Raw genomic sequence first — 22643 nt, forward strand, 5'->3', positions numbered from 1 at the left:
ATTCTAGGTTGTTCTTCTTTAACACCCTATTTAATAACCACCACCAAAACCAAAGCCAAAACCAAACCCAAAACCATAGGCAGCTTCTAAATGATTTACAGAGGACCCGCGTTTCACTGACAGGCATGAGGACAGTGGTTCCTGAATCTATGAATAAGGAATGACCTTGTAATTGAAAAAGAGAAATAAACGGTCTAAGATTGCACAGGTAGCGATTTGTTTCATATACCTAAAGTGGAACAGATGTTCACATTTTGAGTGTGGGACGGACATTATAAAAGATTGCTCTAAATCATTTTGTTCAATATCTGTAACAACTCCCAACACTGGGCTAGAGGATCATTTTGTCTTTAAAATAAGAATTGTTAGTTTTTATAATGTTCTTATAAGCTTGCCCTGCCATTATTATAAGTAAGCATGCCTAGCATACCCGACAGGCAGAGGGAGAAGTAAACAACAACAACAACAAAACACTTCATATTCTGAGAAAAACAAATGTGAAACAGTGCTATAAGCTTTCAAATTCAACTGAAAAGAACACTCCAAAGGCACGGGAGAGCAAAGTAGTCTGATGTTATTTTGATGATGATGTTTTCTTTTTAATTATTTTTACACAGATTGTGGTAGTATGGTAGTATGTTTTTATAATTTCTGCTCTAGTGTGTCAGTAGATTGTTCTTATCAGGATGGTCAGCTGGTATTTAATTAAAATAAGACAAAACTCCAGGAGCAGCTTCTATGACCATTTAAACTATGTTTCATTTTTTTTAAAACTTACTTTTTTTGGGGGGGGCGAGTGGGATCAAACTTGGGACCTTGTGCTTTCAAGGCAAGTGGCAGAACCACTGAGCTAAATCCCCGGCCCAAAGCTATGTTTCTGATCAAATGTAGATGGTTTACCAATTAGCACAAAATATATTCAAAATCAAATTTCATTGTTAAAATTAGTGCCTTTTTACTAAGTATATGATCTTTGACATGGTCTTTCCATGGTGAAGACAGTCTTTAAGACATATTATTCAACATAATTTAGATACATAACCCATCCCTACAAGAATCTAGCAGGGCCAGTGGTCTCCCACTCTGGGGACACTCTTCTCCTCTTAATTCTACAAGTCCGTGTCCTGATGAACCATATTTTAGGACGCCATTAGATGAGTATTTCAATCCTACCAATGGAATATTCTCACATTTGTCTCAGGGGAAATTTCTTAACGAAGATTTTTTGGTAGCAAGCGCATACACACACATATATGCATGGAAGTTCACTCATGTACACACATACACAATAGATTTGGAACTTCTTCCAGTTTACAGGGATGGATTACATATGTGGCAAAAGTTTTCTTTCATTTCATTATGAAATCAATGTGGTGGGGGTAGATAACTTTCTCTTAACTCTATTATGGTTACTTAATTTAGTCAAAGAACTTGAGAATTATGCATAATTACATTGTTTTAGCTTACTTCTGAATGTCCAAAAGCCCAACATCTCACTGTGATTGGAACTGTGCATGTTTAGATCTCATGCAAGTAGAAATGTTGCAAAAGTAAGTTGGGCCACCCTTTGACAGCAAATGCTCTGTCAACTAAGATGCCTAAATTTCTTTTCAGGCACAATGGGGACATTTTTATTGTTGGGGGAATTTTCTAAAAAGTACTAGAATAATTTTGTACTTAGAAAGTTAATTCTGTTACAGTGTGAATGATAAAGTAGAGAGGTAGAGAATGAAAGCATGAAGGTGGAGTGGCAAGCATACACAAGGCAATAGCAATTAAAGGAAAAGTATGATTTCAAGAGGTACAAATGCCTGGCCTTGGTGACTAATTGGAAATAGCAAGTAAGGAAAAATATGACCATTGAGGTAGTGGATGTTGCAAAAAACCAAGCCATAAAGTGAATGATATGAGGAATAACTATGGGGGGCAGGTGATATAAAAGCTGGTTTGGGGGGTTATCTTGATAGAAATAAATAATAAGTACCTAGAAAAAAGTCTACTAAAACAACAGAACTGGAAACAGGACCTTTAATTTTAGGAATTATGTGCTCATAAATGCAATTAAAGATGTCATAGTAACTGTGATCCAAAAAGTTGGGTTCTATTGCATTAAAAGAGAAGGAAGATCATCATTTCAAAATATTAACTGAATGTATGTGTGTGTGTTGCTAGGGATTGAAACAGGCCCTCACACTTGATTGGCAAGCATTCTAACACTGAGCTATATCACCGGCCCCTACTTACCAAAGTTTATTTCCCTGTTCTTCTTCATATTTGTTGCCTTTTCTTACTTCAAATAGTATTTTATTAATTTCCCTTTCAGAGGATGTAATATGGATATAGAATAGTAAGAATAAAGAAGGTGTGGCTCAAGTTTGACCTATAAATTACAAATTTTTAGAGCCAAGAGAAGAATATGAAAAGCATGGGTCTTCTCCAATCAGTCATCTCTTCTTTGAACGAAGAAAATACTTGTGTGAGAGCATGACAACCTGATGATGTCATAGAACATTTCCACATCTCTGAGTAAAGCATTATTTGATTACATTAGCATTTGTAGAAGGATCTAAGAGGATGTAACAAAGGTTAAGAGACTTTCTGGATTTTTGATCAGGGGCTTTAAGGGGCCCAGTGGGTAAAGGGTATAACTGAGGCTCCTATGGTTGGTGACAAAATTTGTGAAGAGCAAGGATTTGTGTCCTTTTCTCCAGGGAAGATCTTTGAAAACTAAGCTTTGTAGAAAAATCTTGCACACAATGTGAGATCTGAATGTTAAAGAGATAACTGTTTGATGGGATGATTATATTTCTTAATGGTTGAGGTGGGTATGTGTGTAGTCATTTATGGTGCTAGAAATATAAGCAAGGATGTTTGAACTTCCGGAAGGAATAAAGTCTGGACAAATCTGCAAAGGTTGTGCTTAGAGGCCGTGACAAAGATCTTGTCCAGTGTTGAGTCCAGACACCAGGTAGTAGTAGCTCAAGTGAGGACAGGAAGGCACAAGCTGCTTTTCTCCTACATCACAAAGCTCTATGTGAGGTGCATAGAAACAAGTTCCTTGGGAAAGATGGGAAGGAGAAGGGATATTGAATATCTTAATTTAAAGCAGGTATAACTCCCCCAAAATAACCAAATTCTAAACTAGAAATAATAATTAACTTGGAGTAGCAAGGTTAGGATTGTTTTTTGCCATCAGTAGAAGCGGGAACTTGAAAGCCAAGTTTGATGTTTCTGGAATACCAGAGAATGAAAGTTTAAATTTATACATATCACTTTTCCTAAGATGTGAATTTTAAACTTGCTACTGTATCGTCATTACTGTAGTATAGTTCCGGGAAACAGCATACTTGCAAGTCCTAGGAGTCAGGTGAAAGGCAGGATGGTAGAGGATTTAAGCGTGGGCTACTGGCCAGCATTTCAGCAGAAATGGGAACTCTTTAATATAGGGAGGGTATATATATGATTGTATTTGTAAAAAGTATTCCTTCTCATAAAATCATTTGAACAACCACTGCTGTGGCAGCCTTTGCTTTTTCTTTCTTTTTAAAAGAAATTATTTATAGATTAACCTTATCAAATGATAATTAAGTTTATTATCTTGGTTTTCTTTGGGCCTAATACATTCAAAGTAACATCTCATGGAAAGCTCCAATAGCTAGATCCCTGATTGTGTTCAAGATGGCCCTAGGGACAGAGTTCTAATAAATCCTTAAGGCACTTATTAACTAAAATAGCTTTCTGAAAGAACTTTCTCATCTGTTAGAATATTATTTGTTAGTTTTTGTTTGCTTTATTTTCTTATTTAAAACACTTTAGAAAAGCTGCAGACCCAGCAGCTTCAGAAGAGCAATGAAACCCATCAGGCTTATCCAAGTAATGCACTGAAGTGTTTACAATTAATAGGATCCCCCAAAGAAACTTCAAGTCACTGACAGTTCAGCTGCATAATTTTCATATTTTCCATTATTCATTATATTCCATTATTTTATGCATTTAGAAAATTATACAACACACTGAAAATTGATGGTTTAAGTAAAATCATTCAGAACACAAAATAAACATATTCAAAACAGGGTTAATAGATAAAGTAAGACCTGCTTAGGAAATCTGCTTTTCCAAATACCATCTACTATGCTAAATGCACAAACAATAGCAGATCATGAAACTGAAAATACTAAAGTTTTAAAGGTGAAAAATCACAGGGGCCCAGTATTCTACAAAATAAAGGATTTGGAAGTAAACCTATTTTTAAATCCCACCTTGGCCACTTACAGTAATTCTTATATTATCTTCTTAAGTAAGTTATTTAACCTCCTGGAGCCTCAGTTGCCTTATCAGTAAAACAGAGATTATAATATTGACCCGAGAATTTTTGTGAGGCTTAGCAAGAATGATTTTAGAATGTCTAGCACTCTGCTTGGTATGCTCATCTTGTGATAGCTTTGACATTGACAATTTTCTCACATCTTCTTGAAGCTAATACTTCTTGATACTTCTTGAAGCAGTAGCATAGAAAAGTAATAATTTTATGGATAGACAAGAAAGTTAGAAACTAAAAGCAATTGGGAAAACATCACTTTAAACAAACAACAGTTTTGCTGTATCCCAGACTTCAACTTCAGTGGGAAAGCAAGAAGGCTAAATGGAAAGGAATATTAGTGATGCCAATAAAGTACTCCTCTTCCTTAGTCTGACAACCTACAGTTCTTCCCATGCATTTATTCCAGAGAACCATAGAAATGAAGCAACATGGGCAAATTGATTCAATTTCTTTTGTACTATTTGTTGCAAAACTTACAGTGAAGAAAAAGCTTTAAAATACCATCAAGAAATCTGTACCACTTCACTACTCATTGACAGATTGCATGTGCTTCCTATACTGCAAGTTTATCTGATGTTCTTCAAATGATTGAAAAGAAAATGATATAAAAAAATAAGTCCTCAAGTATTCAATGGGGAGTTTAAGGAGTTGAAATGCAATGATCTCAAATTCTTTTTAGAATGTACACATACTCTTGGCTGACCAGAAGCAATGAATAATTATGAGTTCCATGAAAACAATATTTACCCATGAAAATTGAGCAAAAATGTATTATTATGAAAACAATGAGTTTGTACACTTTTTATGTGTTGGTCCACACTTAGAATAAAAATTATCCTGTCGAAATATAGCTAAATAAACAAGATTGAAGAGACTGTTGGAATAAATGCTAAAATATTCAATACAGTTTATTATAACTGATCAGTCTAAACAAGAACAAATTGAGATTCACTTCAAACTACTGGGCTAAGGAACACAATTAAAAGAGACACTCCTTACCTATAGAACAGTAAAGCTAGCCTTTCAGAAATGATTACAAGGTGAGAGAAAATGAACACTCTGATGGAATTGCAGTCAGTGTTTGTAATTTGTAAGTGCTGTTTGGAATACAATTTTAAAAAGTGTAGGTGTTGCTTTGCAACTTTCAGAAGAAAATATCAATTGGCTTCAAAGCATAACATACAAACATCCATGCAAAATATGAATTTACAAGCTGCACATTGAAAGAGTTGTTGGAAGTAGTTATGCAGGTAACATTTCTTTCCTTACAATGAACAATGACATAAAAAATAAGAATATTCACGAACAACAGTAAAAAATGGAACTCATCTTACCTCCATCCAGTTCCTCCGCTCCAAAATGATTCCTGTAGAAGAGCATGATTTCTATCTTGTAACACTTATAGATGGTCACCAGACAAACAAGCAGTAAAAGAATAGCACCAAGCCCTCCAGCAAGTTCAACTGTGTACATTAGCTCTAGAAAAAATAAATAGCAGTAGCAAATTATGAAATATTCACATCAAAAATCATGAATTCAATTAATTGTACATTTCATTTTTCTGGATGAGACCAGATGTGGGTTATGAGTTACCACTCTTTTTCCAGTTTTGCAGGAGAATTTGACCTTTCTATAACCTTTAGATCTGTTTCCTTAATAACTAGATAAGGTGGTATGTGTCAACTATGTTGCTAAATATTGGATAGGGTAAAAATTAACCTTTGTTGGTAGATTACATTTGGACTGAGAGAATTGTAAATATCTGATTGAAAACGATAAAACTGTTTTTGCCCATGTTCATCAACTCCTATGTAGAAACATGTCCCTTGTGGAGATCCTGTGAGCTATGCTTTGGAGTTAAAAAAAAAAAAAAAAAACTTGTTCTGGTAGATAGGAACCTTTATTTATTTATTTTGTTTCCACCTTTTTAAAAAAAAATTTTTAGTTATTTTATTGGTACATTTTAGGTATACAATTCGTTTACATTTATCATTGGGTGTTTGTACCTGTACTTGATATATCTTGGTTCTTATTTTTTTCCCGATTACCTGTGCGCCCTTCCTTTAAAATCAGAAGAGCTTCTGCACACACCCAATGTCAGTCTTGATTCTTCTCACCTGAGGTGCTCACATGGGTGTCGGGGCCAAAGTGAAGTGAGGGGGCAAACAGCACAGTCCCTGGAAAGCACTGTGGATTGCTGCAGAGTGTTCCAGAAACTACATAATGAATGCTATCTGCTGACAAGGGCCAGGCAATGACTTCTGTACCATATCCTTTACAATGAAATGGAGTCACAGTTCTCCACCCTAAGCTTTGAGTCTGGATGCTTACTTGGACCTAAAAAGCAAGGATCCTAGTATATATCACAATAAAATATGTTAGTATTATTTTCCTTCATTCAGCTATTACATTTTTCCTTCTATTAATTTGCTTTCCTTTATATCAGGAAGGTAACTATGTTCCATCCAAAAGAGAGATATTTCTTGACACTCGCTGTATACAGCTTCTCCATTTCCTACTGAATGTCTGTGTTACATCAGATATAATCAGACAAATTGTGGAATGAAATATTACTTTTTTCTCCTTTAGAGATTATGACTATCACAATAAAATTAAAGCTACTAGTATTTATTTATTTTACACATATTTCCATTAGTGCCTATTAATTTTATAAAATATTGGATTTTAAAGTGGTATATTCATACATGTATATATTTTGATGGTTTCCATCTGCCCATTACTCTTCCTTAAGCCCCCTTCTCTCCTCCCCCTTATTACTTTCCTTTTGTATAATAACAATCACCCTTCTATTTTCATGTCATCTATTTTAGATTACACATATTAGGGAAAACATGAAATATGTGTTTTTCTATGTCTGGCTTATTTTGCTTAACATGATGATGTCCAGTTTCATCCATTTTCCTGCAAATTACATCATATCATTCCCTTTTATGGCTGAATAACACTCCAGTTTAGATAGATAGATAGCAAATTTTCTTGATCCATTCATCTCTTGATGGGCGCTGAAGCTGGTTCCACATCATTTGAAAATTGTGCCACAATAAATCTTAGTAAGCAGGTACCCTCTAGTATTCTGACATTAATTCATTTGAGTAAATACTAAGGAGTTGTATGGTTGGAATATCTGGTAGTTCTATATTTAGTGAGGAACATCCATACTTATTTCTGCAGTAGCTGTACTTATTTACATTCCCACTAGCAGTGTAGAAGTGCTTCTCTCCCTACCTCCACATCCTAGCCAATATTTATTGTTTCTTGTATATTTTATGATAGCTATTCTGACAGGATGAGATGGAATATCAATGAAGTTTTGATTTTCACTTCCATAATGGTTAAAGATGTTGAACATTTTTTTCATAAAATTATTTGCCATTCATACTTCTTCTATTGAGAAATGTCTCTACAATTCATTTGCCCATTTATTGATTGGACTATTGGATTTTTGGTGTTTTTTATTTCATTATATATTCCAGATATTAATCCTTTGTTTGAAAAGTAGCTGGCAAAGCTTTTATCCCATTCTGTAGCATGTCTCTTTACTCTGTTGATGTTTTTCTGTTTCTGTGCAGAAACACTTTTATTTCATGTAGTCCCACTTGTTGATTCTTGCTATTATTTCCTGTGCTATTGGAGGCCTATTCAGGAAGTGGCTCCTTGTGCCCATGGTTTCAAGTGTTTTCCCTATGTTTTATTCTAGCAGGTTTAAATTTTTCAGGTGTTATACCTAAATGTTTGATCCACCTTGAACTAATTTTTGTTCAGGGTGAGCAGAGACGGATCTAGTTTAAGTCTTCTGTATCTTCCGATAAAGAAGGTCTTTTCTCTAAAATTTTAGACTCTTTTGTCAAGATTCAGATGGCTACTTCAGTAGTACTCAGACATAAAAAATGAAAAATTAGAGACATTTATAGCTAAATGGATGCACATTGAGGCAATACTCTTAAGAAAAATAAATAGGACACACATGTATAAATACTGAATAGTTTCTCTAGTGTGAGAAACTGAAAGTGTAAAGAAGGACTAAAACGTATAATAGATAATGTGAAATAGGAAGAAAAGGGGCAAAGGGGAAGGAACTGGGAGGTGTAGGGGAAAGGAAAGAAGGGAATGGAATTAATATGAGAAAATGGAAAAATGGAAACAAAATCTTTGTAAGTAGTGAGGGATGGAGGGGTTGAAGGGAGGGCTGGGCAAGGGTGAAAAATAAGAACCAAGAGAGACTATGTAAAGGTGCAAATTTCCAATGATGAATGTCATTATATTGTATACCTAAAATGTACCAATGATTAGAATGAATAAGCGATAATGCAAAATAGGAAGAAAAGGTCCAAAGGGGTAGGGGTATTGGGAGGGGCAGGGGAAAGGAAAGAAGGAAAAGGAAAAATGATGAGAAATGGAAAAAATAGAAACAAAGTCTTTGTAAATAGGGAAGGGTGGAGGAGATGAAGGGAGGGCTAGGAATGGGGCAAAAATAAGAACCAAGATGCATTATGTAAAGGTACAAGTTCCCAATGAGAAATGTAATTGTGTTGTATACCTAAAATGTACCAATAAAAGAATTTAAGTAATAAAAAAAAGATTCAGATGGCTAGAGTTTGTTTGTTTGTGGGTTTGTTTCTTTGTCTTTGATTCTATCCCATTGGTCTACGTGTTTACTTTTCTGCTGGCACCATACTATTTTTGTTACTATGCCCTTGTGTTATAGTTTGAAAAGTGGTATTGTGATATCTTTAGCCTTACTCCTTTTGATTAAGATTTTCTTGGTTAATCTGGATTTTTTGTTTCCATATGAAATTTATGACTGTTTAATTTCACTAAGTATATCATCGGAATTTTGATTGAGAGTGAATTGAATCTGTAGTTGTTTTTGGTAGTATGGCTACTTAAATAATATTAATTCTGCTGATTCATGAGCATCAGAGATGTTTCTACATTTTAGTGTCTTGTTCAATTACTTTCTTCAGTATTTTATAATTTTTATTGTAGATGTCTTTCACCTTCTTGGTTAGATTGACCTCTAGGTATTTTTTAAAGCTATTGTGAATGGGACTATTCTCCTGACTTCTTTTTCAGCTAGTTTACTATTGGTATTTAGAAAAAAAATACTGACTTTTTAAATGTTGATTTTTGCATTCTGCCGGTATTTAAGTAATATGTCATCATTCACCCATATTGAAACTCTCTTTAACTAAGGGCTTGTGTTCACATGCTGTCCTTGATTATCATAATATAATTGTTACTACTGATGGCTAGCCATTATCCTCTAAAGTTGATCACTGTTTGAAAAGCACTGGTTTCCTTAAGTACCATTAAATATAAATAATCTGGAAATTGTAGTACTAAGATAATGTTGTTTTAGTTTTGTAAATGAGAAAATTTCAATGAGTCGTTTAGCAAATTTCATAGCATAGTCAATATAAGCTTAGACTAAGAACTTTGATCTGTGATTTTTCACCCGTATATATTATTTTTTTAATTCATTACTGTTATTGGTACATTTTACGTATACAATGTGATGACATTCATCATTTGGAATTTGTACCTTTACATGATATATCTTGGTTCTTATTTTTTTCCCTATTCTCCTGTCCTGCTTTCCACCCCTCCACCCCTCCCTATTTTCAAAACTTGCTTCTGTCTTTTCCTTTTCTCATATTTATTCCTTTTCCTTCCCCCACCCCTCCCACTTCGCCTTCCCCTTTGGGCCTTATTTTCCTATTCCATATTATGATCCAGATATTCCCCTGCTGGGTATCTACTGAAAAGAATTAAAAGAATCATACCACAGTGATATATGTACACCCATGTTCATAGCAGCACAGTTTGTAATAGCTAAAACTTCGAAACAGCCCAATTGCCCATCAACTGGTTACTGGATAAGGAGGATTTTTTTTTTTATAAAATGGAGTACTGCTCAGCCATAAAGAATGAGATATTAGAGACATTTATAGCTAAATGGATGCACATTGAGGCTATACACTTAAGTGAAATAAATAGGACACACATGTGTAAATACCGAATAGTTTCTCTGGTATGAGAAACTGAAAGTGTAAATAAGGAACAGAGTGTATTTTTCAGTTAAAAGATCACACCTGAGTTTTCAAAAATTACATGAAATCATACTGAGAACAGAGCAGTATCCATGAAAAATAGTCTTTCAAAAGTGATCAAAATTTTTTTCTCAAGAACATTATATACCCGTGTGTTTGCATGTCATGTCACTTTTCCCGTAACAATTAGAGAAGAAAATCTCAGTCATATTTCTCATTATCTAGACCTTTATTCTTAATTCAACAGTTTATTAAAGCAAATATGTTTAATCAGGTGTATTTCTCTTCATTTAGTAAAAGTAATAGCAAATAGAAGGAAATGTTTTATTAAAAAGACTAGTCTTTATAAATTTAAGAAAGAAAACTAAGGTCAGAATTTAAACATTCCAGAGACTAAGTAAATTAGCATAAAGTGTGAAATAATGAAAAAATAACTCCAGCAGCTTTATCTGCTGAATCTTATAAGAAACCACACAAGACACTTCTGCAAAAGTACCAAGAATGGAATACAAAGTTCTCTTCTGAATGTTTCCATCCTATTATGTGAACAGGAGGGAGTAGATAATATTGTGGAGTGACTGGGTCTTATTCTCTCAGAATACAAGTTTTGTAACTCCACATACACAGATACCTACATATAACTACAACTTAGTTCCATAGAGTGGTTTATACACCAAAAAAATTCTGATGTAAAGTACACTGAATAATACAGAAGTGTTGCTGTTGAGATCTAAAATATCTCCCAATAGTCTCATGGGTTCAGAGATGAGGCTTTCAGAAGGTGACTGAAACGGGGTGTTATACTCATCAGTGCATTAATCCACTGATGAGTTCATAGCTGAATGTGCTGTCAGGAGGTGGGCTGAGTTGGAGGACCTATGTCACAGGGGGCATGACTTGAAGGATATATTCTCACACCCCCACCCCTTCCTCTCACTCCTCCTTTCCTCCCTTCTCCACTCCTCGTGCTCCCCTCCACCTTTCTCCCTTTCTCCTCCTCCTCCTCTTCTTCTTCTTCCCCCCCCTCCCCCCACTGGCATGGGTTTTGCAGCTTTCTTCTGCCAGGTCCTTTTGCCATACATTTCTGCCTTGGAGCCAGCTAACCATGGACCGAAATCTCTAAAACCATGAGCCAAAATAAAGCTTTCCTTCTTTAAATTGTGTATGTCAGTACTTTGTCCCGGCAATGAAAAAATGACTATTAATTATTTTCCTCTAGAGAAACACAACTAATACAGGGAGGGATAAGAATTTAGACTAAGGTTTATTCTTTTGTTTGTGGTACTGGGAATGGAACTAAGGACCACACACTTGCTAGGCAATTGCTCCATGGCCAAGATACACACCCAACCTAGAGAATGGCTTCTTTTAACTTCATTCTGTTTTTTTTTAATGCAGTATATTAAAAACCAATGATTTATAAGTCTAAAATTTCTTGTATAAAAGAAAAAAATAATAAGATACACTTAAAACTTCTGCTCCCAAACATTTCTAATGAGACTACACAATGGTTCTATTACACTGGAAAATTGGGGTAGTTTCCAATAAAATTAAATATGAATCTACTCTGTGACCATCAATGCCACTCACAGGTATTTACTTATTGAGATATATAAGCAGATATATGTAAGAAGACTTTTCCCAAAAATTTCAGAGTAGTCTAATTCATAATAGCCACAACCAGACACACCTCAAAAGTGCATTAATAGAAGATGATAAATAAGCTATTGTTTGTCCATAGGATAGAATATATTCAACAATTGAAAAAGTAAACTAATAATACACACAATCTGCCTAAATTTCACAAAATTATATTGAACAAAGGTAGCCAGACACATAGGCAAGTGCTCCATGACTAAGCTATACACCCAGCTGAGAGTATGCCTTCAGTTCATTCTGTAAGATTCAACTTAATTCCAAGAATAGACAAATATAGTTCATGGTGATCAAATTCAGAAAGTGCATGTTTTGGGGATCTTTGGGAGTGATTGAAGGGAAAATTTATTGGAAAAGACCAAGAAGGAACTTTTAGGGGTAAAGGAAATATTCTGTATCCTGTGGGTATTGATACATAAATGTGTGCATTTGTCAAAACTCATTGAGCTTAACATTTACAAACTATGAATTTTATCTTATGTTACCCCTATTTAAATTCTTTGAAATTTTGACTTTTTGTTTAAAAAGTCATTATAAGTCCTGAGCCAAGGCCTATGTGAGGATAATCTCTAAATAAATATTAGCTCCAGTACAGCAGCTCTGTTTTACATAACTGCCCAGGTACTGCTACAGTACCCCAAAGCACACTCTGCATCTGGAGGTATGGAAGCAGGCCTGGGCATGTAGCATGACTTAAGTCCCCATATCTCATCAAATAGTTTTAGAAGCAATTAAAAACTATGCCTGAAACATCATCCTAACAATATAACAAACAGAACTCCCATTTTCTTCAGACTGTCTTCATCATACTGGTCTCTATATACTTTAAAATTTTTAGAAATTGAATATGAATAAATAAGAGAAATATAATATCAAAGAATGTTTTTATTTTAGAGAAGTAATTGCCCATATGTGATTGACTCTCATTGCTAGATATCAGCAGCCATTCAAAAAATTAAACTGCCTTGAATATTCTATTTAGCCAATCAATAGTATTATCTGAAATATAATAAGAAAAAGAGAACAAAGTTGATGTCTCTTAGCAATTACAGAAGTGGTCTTGTGTCACTTGAATAACTCCATTAAAGTACACACATATGAAAAATTATATGTACTTAGAGAACAAGCAAGAATAATTCTTCTGAGCTGCAGGTAGTCATTTACTAATAAAAGAATACTTAAAAACTGGTCCAAAGAAATAGCATTTACAAGGCTTTTATCTATCCAAGTTCGTGAGAGTATTTCAGATTTCCCCCCACATACTTATGCAGTATTTCAAAACATAGCAGTCTATCCTTATAAGGAGGTCACGAACTAAACTATCTGTCTCCATAGTGCATTGCACCAGCACCAGCTCCTCAGTTACTATGTTAATTTTATGTGAATGTAATATATATATGCCTACATACTACATATGTCCAGGTTAAAATTTTTCCTTTTGATCTAAGTTAGTCACATGGCTGCATATGGCATGTGTAAACTCTCCCAAGAAAAATGATGTACACATACCAGATTTAGTCTTCACATTACTCTGCTCCAAGCTGGATATTCATAATTATGAGCACGAGCACCACCTCTTCTTGCTTTTCCACTGGGTCAGGACAAAATTACTAGGGGTTAAATTCTGTCATAGTTAAAAGAAATTATTTGGGCTCATTGCTGTATTTTATCTTTACATTATAATGTGAATGTAAATGGTGTTGCTCCAGCAAATGTCATTTTGCCCTTGAATTGGGAACTGCTTTTCAGCTCTAGTTCAAATTGCCTGGAGTAGCAGTATTTAAAAAATAAAAAGATTCCATTTCAGCACAATTCAAAATCTGATGAGGGAAAGAGAAAGTGCAGACCTTTTAAAATCTGCTTAGCCTTTGTGTTATTTTGTTAAAATGATAGACTCTACCCCCTTTAAGGGACTGAGACTGTATATTGAAAATTGTAAAGCAAAATCACTAGGCAAAACCTAAGGGAAGCTGGCATTTGGTTAAACACGACAAATGAACAAGTGCCAAAGAGTTACATTTAAGGGCACCAGCAGTCATTTAGTTACAGGCAATTAACAATAGTCCTCGGAAAGCTCCAGTATGGACTAAGGGAAAACGCATTGATTATTGCTGCAGTAGTAGACTGCTTTCAAAATAAATTGCTTCAATTTAAAACTAGATTTGCTACAAGCATTTTGAGCAATGACTACAATTTTTTTTCTTATCAAGACAGTTGGAGCTAGCAACCCTTTAAAAGAAAGAGCTAATTAAAATAAAGCGCATGCCATCTCTTAGTATATTGGATTACATTGCAAACAATAAATGCATTTGGTTTACCCTAATCTTCCTGCATTTACCTAGTATACTTTGGGATCTTTTTTTTCTTTTCTTTTTTGTTTTATGGCTTTTTTTTTTTTTGGTACCTGGTGTTATTGTTGGCAAACATTTTTTCTGCCAGAAATCTTTTAAGAAGTAAAGCTTTTAACAAAGTAAATAAAAGTTTTGTGCATTTTTAAGTCACTTGGAGTTTTTATTTGGTATCTCATTTGATGTTTCTAAAATCTTGTCTGTAGTATAACTGAAGATTTAAGTGATTTATTCTTATATAGTTCATCCTAAAACTGACTCATTCATTATATAAAGTCCTTTAAAATGTTTTGTCCTGATTTATACAAAGTAAAATGCAAGTTTGTGAGAAAAATGCATGATACACGCTATAATGACCCAAGTTTATTCATTAGCCTCACCAAGTACATTCTTTCCCTTCTCATTGTGTTATAAAGAGCTAAAGTTTATAAGGATTTATCCATCCACATAAATTCATATGCATATTTATTTCTCTGGAGCAGTATAACTTATTTGTTCTTGGCAGGAGGATAATTATGCTCAGCCTACAAAGATATTCAACTCAATCCTCAAATATGTCAGGGCAATTTAGAAGCAGTTATAATTTTTGGGAGGGGTAACACATTAAGAAGGCAAATTGCGGTTCACATAATTGCAAGTAAATGTTCTGGGAAGGTATAAAGCAGTATGTAAGGATAGCAATTTTGTTCTTGCAAAAAGCTTTTTTGGAATAAGACAGTGTATATAAAAATTATAATAATAAAAAATAAAATAGACCTGAAAGGAGCAGCTTGATTTGTTTGACCAAACATTTGGACAAAAAATTACCTTCAAAGTAGTATAGTTTGCCATTTTAGAAAGAGATTTTCAGCCAAATAATCAAATTAATTTCTACTTACTGCCAATCAAGAATGCAAATGTGGTCATTGGCTAGAACCCATCCTTAGGGCCTGATAAAGCTAAGGTCCCAAAGGTCTTGGAACTTAATTGTTACATGTTAATGAACCACTAAAAATGAAAAAAAAATGACATAAAATCTTACAGGAAAAGCATTATTCTCTGCATGGTTTGCTAGAACTACCTCTGTAATGTGCTTTTCCTCTTCCCAACTAGATATGAAAGGTATCGTGCTATTTTTTTTCCCTTGAAGTAAGGAACATTTATAAATGCTAAGTTTTAAAAAATGAATTAAATATTTACTAATGGCTAAGGGGGAAGTGGACACTATCTTGCCGAACTGACCAAGTTAGCATCACTAGTAATGGAAAAAATTGACGTGATGTGCTCCCTGGTGTAATTCACTAAGAAGGCACAACATTACCTTTCTTGTATTCTAGCCCCAAACCCCCTCAAAATTTAAAAAATTAGGACTTGTCAAAATGGAATCAAACTCTGTGTAGATAGGGAAGGGTGGAGGGGGTGAAGGGTGCACAGGTAATGGGAGTAAAAATAAAAACTAAGATGCACCATGTTCTGGTACAAACACCCAATGATAAATGTAAATGTATTTTATACTTAAAATGTACCAATAAATATATATATTTTAAAAAATTAGGACTTGTCACTCCAACCTAAATTGAAGGATAACTATAAAAATTAAAATTATCTAGCTTCTAGTCTTCAAAAATGTTAATGTTATGAAAGACAAAGAAAGGAAAGGAGGCTTCCCAGATTAAAGGAAACTAAAGAGACTTGAGAACTGAATTCTGTGCACAATCTTGGAAGGGAAATATGTTACAAACAATACCTATTGGGACAATTTCTAAAATTTAAATGTAGACTATGTATTAGACAATAGCATTTTATCATTCTGATTTTCCTGAATTTGATAAATGCACTCTAATTATATAAGAAAATACCCATGTATTTAAGAGAATCATCCTGGTGAATTTAGTAATGATGTCTGCAGTTTACTCTCACGAGGTTCAACAATAATATGTTGTGTGTTTGTGTATGTAGTCTAGTTCTTTCTTTTCTCTACCTATGTATAAGAAGAGAGATGTTGTAAATGTGACAAAAAGATATTACTTAATGAATGTAGATGGAGGAGATATAAGAATTATACAATTCTTACAATTTCTGGGGACTGTCTGCAGTTTTTATTCCAAAATAAGAGGATAAAAAATAAGCAAGTCAAGTAGTACAATCACACCATTGCAAGTGTTATTGTAACTAAAGGATATATATTTTGGACTTATTATCCTTGTATTAAAATTATATCATTTATAGCCATTTTAATCTAATCTGTAAAAACCCTTGAATTTAATCTTCTTAAAATGCATTCTTATCTTGGAATTTTCTTCAGAAACTGTTAGCTGATTTATTTTACTCATGGAAAAAAGCTGGAATTCCTTATATTGGAAGTTAAGTTCCTTTACTCCTTTAATTGAAGCAACTAACTAAACTCCAGCCAAAATTATTTTTCCAATGTGAATTGATTTTGGCATGTTTTCTACAATTCTGTACTAACTCTGAATGTTTCCTTTCTGTTTATCAAAATCCTACTAATCCTGCAAGGGAAGGCTAGGATCTTTTCTTCCAATGAAGTTCTGCATCCACAGTGATTTGCCTTCTGTTATGGTTTGTATTTGAAATTTCTCCCCAAATTTCTATGCTAAAGGCTTGATTGCCAACTAGTGGGGTTTTTGTTAATCGATTAATCCACTGATGGGATCATAGTTTGATGGTATCATTGGAAGTGATAGATACAGGAGCTGGGGCCTAGTTGAGTGGAGTGGATAATTAGGACATGGCCTTGGGGACTTTTTCTGGATCTGCCACCACCCCTCCCTTCTCAGCTACCATGTGCTGTGCAGCTTCACTTCACCATGCCTTTCTGCCATGTTTCTGCCTCATCACAGGCCTGAAAGCAGTGGAGCTGGCTGACCATTCACTGAAAATTCTGAAACCATGAGTCAAAATGCTTTTGTCCTCTAACTTATTATTCTCATATATTTTTATCATTGCAATGGAAAGCTGACTTGACACACTGTTCTTACAATAAGTATTTTTTAGATTTTTTTTCATTGCTTACCAAATTACATATTAACAGTTAGTTTTGGCTACAGTTTTATATTATAGATTATTGCTTATAATATTATAAAGAATTACTTAAAATTGTGTTCTATTTCCTCTGACTGGGACAATCCAGCCACCACCCCCCCCATTTTTGGATGGCTTTCTTTGTTTCTGAATCTCTGCTCATGCAGAACCTTTTCAAATTGGCCCACTGACCACTCATTTCAAGTCAAGACTCATGGCTGCACTTTGTACTAACTTCTCCTTATTTTTTTCTCTAGCATTTGTCACTATAAAACATAATATTTGATTTGTTTATTACTAAATGTATTATTATTTATTATATGCCTCTTGCTGGATTTTAATTCCATCAGGTTGAGGATGTTCTTGGTTATTTTTTATCTGTTTGTTGGTTTATTGTTTAATTATTTTCCAGTGATTATCCAAAGTGCCTTGAAAATTATCTGACATGTTGAGGTTACTCAATAACTATCAGTTGAATAAATGAACCACTGTATGATTAAGAACATTTTCATTTTCCTGAAAAATAGTTAGAAATTTTGTGTTCCCATCTCACATTCCAATATCTTTTTGAACCAATTTTTCTAGTAAAGGTATAGTAAGAATCAAGCAAATGATGAATTAGAATTAGTAAACCCTGTCCATTAAGTTGGCGTTAAAACCTCATAATATTGAAAAATAGTCAACTTCACAGTGAAAATTTAAAAATTGTCTTTCATTCATAAATCCAATGACAATTTAATCTTGTAGAGATGTTTAGAACTAAGAAATCTGTATTCAGGTGGCATTTAATCACATACCGCTTTATATGTTTTATATTCCAATTCAACTTTTTTGTAAGGGAATGCTGGGGTCAAACCTAGCATCTTGGAGATGCTAGACAAGTGCTCTACCAGTAAGCAGCAGCATTCACAGCTCTCACCTTTTCTTTGCATTTATTTATTCACTCTTACATATTTCTTTAATAAGTGTCTTGTATATACTATGTGTAGTGCTTATGAGTTTTAGTGATAGATAAAATATGCTTATTGTCTTAAAGAAAGTCACATCAATTAAAGACTCAGGTGTGTGGGTAGGTATTTACAACTAAATAATCCGAGCTAATATTTATTCAGCATTGAAGTGTCATTGTGCTATGAATGTAAGTTTTCTATATGAAGGTAAGAAATTCTTTAAGTATTATAATCATGAGCCGGGTGAGCAACTCATTTGAAGTGTCCTGTGCATTTTTGTTGAGAAATTTCATGGGGAGGGTTCAGATGCTGAGTGGTAGAGTACAGGAGTATCTGCAAATGTTTATAGCAAGTAGTTTGGTCTAGAGTTCTGGTAAACCAAGTATACTCGTATACTCCTGTGGTATGATGGATGATGGTAAGACTATTCATGTTTCAATTTCTCAGCTAATATACATTTTTTCCACTTTTCAAAGAAAATGACATGTACCTTGTTAATAAATTTTTGTTGGGGTTAATTCATGTACCAGTCGAGCTACTTTGCCAAAATTAGCTCAGAACAATAGGACAATAATTCTCCCTTAGAAAAAGTTAACATATATTTTCAAAATGTCCAATGTGAAGTTGCTACCTACCCACAGAGCTTTATTTTTCTCTTTGTGTTATAAAAGCACTGTTTGAAATATCTCTATTAAAAAATTTAACATGGAAAAAAAATAAGAACCAAGATATACAGGTACAAACACCCAGTGATAAATGTAAATGAGTTGTATACCTAAAATGTACCAATAAAATGTACCAATAAAATTAATTAAAAAATTTTTAACATGGGACATAGACATATCATTATATATTTGGGAACACATAGCCATACAAAAGACTCAGATGGGGATACTTCATCTTAGATCGTCTATATTAAGTAGAAGGGGGAGAAACCAGAAAAAGGAGATAGATACTGCTATAATAAAGAACAAAAAGGCCCCTGGTGGCCTGTCTAGAAGACAGATATTGCATATCAAGGTGTCCAACTTCATTGATGCCTAAAAGAAAATATCTTAGAAGAAAAAGTATTTGCTTTCCCTCTACTAGAATTTCCTTCTTAGCATGGCATACAAATAGGCACAGATGGAATGTTACAAGACATCTCTTGAGGGAAAATTGTCAGAGTGAAGGTGGAATTGTCATTTTACTTCTTTTTGTTAAGAGATGCAGTGTTTATCTTGAAAGAAATCCTCCACCAGAAGATATATTGTCACAATCAGAAGGATTCGTTCTTCCTTTGGGAATGCTTTCAGTTGCCCAAAGAACCCAGAACATCTGGACCATTCAGATAACCAATAGGAGCTGTGTTTTCTGTAGAAACATTGAACTCTTCCAAAAATAATACAAAGATTTGTAGTATGTTCAATGATGGAAATAAATTTATAAAAATAGTGAATACATGTAAAAATGTCTTATATTGCAGCATACAAAAGGGAAGCTTTGATATACTTCAGAATTTTATATTACTATTTTAATTTTCTTACTTTAAGGGTTTAATATATTTCCTAACTATTGAAAGTATCAGAATAAAATGTGGTTGGTAAAAAGCCAATGGTAATAGTTTCCTCTCTTGAGACAAGCTTCATTCAAACTCCAGATTATTTCAGAGTTAAGACTATTAAATAAAAAACAATAACCAAACCATATGCTGGTTCTCCCAAAAGAAGTAAAAAATGTATTTCTTCTTACTTCAATGTTTTTTATCACTATCTTTTTTCTGAATACATAAACATGCCAAGGAAAATTTGCCTTCCTTTCTCATTTTATAAAGAGATCCTTGCAAGAATTTATTAAACTTTTTTAAAAGCCCCCTTTATTTTCTCTCATTAACAACCTATGATGCAATCGGCATGTTTTAGGGACATCAGTAACAGAATCTTTCAGTTCTTAATTCCTAATGGAACAAGAAAGAGCTACTTAATCCAGGACCAATTTGAGGATAAAATTGTTGGAACACTGTTTACGGGGCTCTCAAATTAGGATACATGAAGGAACTTCTTTAATAATGAATTCTCTTTTATAAAAATGGTAATACAGCCATGGTTCACAACAAATAAAGCATTGTCTTATCACCTCACCATATATATTTCAGTACACGAAAATTGGTAGTGGTTTGTGAAAAAATTACATTGAAGTAAAGGTATTCCTTAAAATGTAATGTTTGCTAACATAAATAAAAAGGGGGAGCAAGAATGTGCATTCAAGTAAATAGATTTCAGTAAACTTTAAAATGTATTAATAATTTGATTTTATAGCAAAGAGAGTAATAATAACTTTCCTGTAAAAGTGTACAAATATTCAGAAGAAAAAGAATGTTAACATTATGAAAAAGAATGTTAACATGAGTAAAAGGTGTATGGAAACGCTCTACATTATCTTTGCAACTTTTCAGCAAAACTAAAATTATTCAAATTAAAAATTTACTAAAGGCAATACTCAGCTGTACCAAGACAAATTTATTTTTCTCATCTTTTTTTCTGACTGTATAGAACATTCTTGTTGTATAGAATATGCAACAGGTACAGGAATGATAAGAATAAGTTAAAAACCACAAGAATCATAAAAACCTGAATTAATCATTGTTATTACTTCCGTGAAGTTTTTATGTATCACTTTTTCATGTAATAGGTTTTTCTGTAACCTTATTATAGACAAATGATCAATGCCTTTAAATACTGATCATACAAAACAACGAATATTTTGTCTTTTTCTTGGGACAGTTTGTAATAGAATTATTCAAGGTGGTATGAAATACATATCCTGCTAAGAGTCTTCTTGATAATCATTTTAGCCTATTTAATTATTTTCATACCTACTTATTTATCCAGCCATCATTTAAAGATGCCTTGCTTAGCAAGTAAGTGTAGCAGGAATATTTAGCACCATTGTTAGGATTTAGATAGTTCTGGGCTAGACATACTGTTAGGATGTGGGGCGTGGCTGGAGGTGGGTCACTTGGGACTTGACCTGGAAGAGTATATCTCCCTCCCTGGCTCCTCCCTTCACTCTGCTTCCTGGCCACCATGATATGAGCAGATTTCTTCTGCCTAGTCCCCTCCACTATGTCATTTCTGCCTTGGAGATGGTCAACCTTCACAAATATTGAAACCATAAGAATATTCCAGGGCAGAGCCACCACTACAATTTGCTTTCAGGATTGGCAAAACGAGGCACAATATCTCAAAATTGAAAATCTGTAAAACCTAACCAGTGGTCTAATGTTCATTAGTCACTCAATAATTAATTCTTTCAAGATTCCTCAACTGAGCTTTAGGGGAAATCAGTTTACGAATAATAAAATGGGAGCACAATACAACAAAGGCTTGGTCTAGGTCACCCACAACTGAAGAATCAAACAAAACACTCTGAAAAAACTGTCCCTTTTTTCACACACTTCATAATTTCTCTTCCTTTCAGTCAATCTTCATTCATATCAAAGTTCACTAATGATTCTTGGGTGGTTTTAAAAATTACCTTTCTGTGCTTTCGTAAATATATCACTGGATATTATTTTTTATTTAAAACTAAAACCTATTTTAACAGTGTTTGAATGTCCACTTTTAATTTAGAGAACTCAACCTTCAGATATACTACTCTTCATAGAGTACATGCTAAATATAGAACACATGCCCTAAAAGTAGAGACAAATAGCTAACATATTTCTTACAGATGGCAAATATAATTCTCAACACTAAAATCTAATACAAGTTACCATGGTAATCTATTGGAAATCAACACATTTTTTTCTACTATATGACCCAGGAGAGTACTTAGCATTTTTTATGTGTCGTGTCTAATTTCTCACTTTACTGACCTGGTTGTCAAAGTTCAACACACAGGAACTGCTTATTAAAAGTTATATCTTGCATTTTATGACCCAATTGTGCCATTTCTGAACCAAATGCAGAAATTCACAGCCACACAAATGCACAGCCACCTCCTTTTCCCCAACAGTGTTACTTCAATGCCCCCAGAAAGGTGTTAGACATCCCTTTGCAAATACCTAGTTAACCACTAAGGCTACAGTACTTAACCTTATGCATGCTGGCACTCAGTACACATTTGTTGAATGAGAATGCCATGCTGCTTTCACCCAACAGCATTATGTGGACCATCTTTTTTAGGCAGCCTGTAGTAAAGTGCAATATCAAGTGAAGTATGAAAAATCATCAATAAACAGGCAGAACTGACCTAGCAAAGATGAGAATGTAAAGGTGATTCTGAGAAAAAACAG

General features: G+C 33.9%; 1 protein-coding gene across 17 annotated transcripts in view; it reads right to left on the reverse strand.

Annotated features, from left to right (window-relative positions):
* Il1rapl1 (interleukin 1 receptor accessory protein like 1) overlaps window positions 1-22643 on the reverse strand; it is a 1215099-nt gene that overhangs the window by 10761 nt on the left and 1181695 nt on the right. For all 17 annotated transcript variants that reach the window (XM_087193607.1, XM_087193605.1, XM_087193606.1 and 14 more), the window contains one exon: window positions 5656-5799. In XM_087193607.1, the coding sequence (XP_087049733.1) occupies window positions 5656-5799 (144 nt within the window). The remainder of the gene's footprint in view (window positions 1-5655; window positions 5800-22643) is intronic.

Source organism: Heterocephalus glaber, unplaced genomic scaffold, assembly GCF_053883595.1.
Source record: "Heterocephalus glaber isolate CG9 unplaced genomic scaffold, H.glaber_assembly_v1.0 deba00001594, whole genome shotgun sequence".
In the NCBI taxonomy this organism is placed as follows: domain Eukaryota; kingdom Metazoa; phylum Chordata; class Mammalia; order Rodentia; family Bathyergidae; genus Heterocephalus; species Heterocephalus glaber.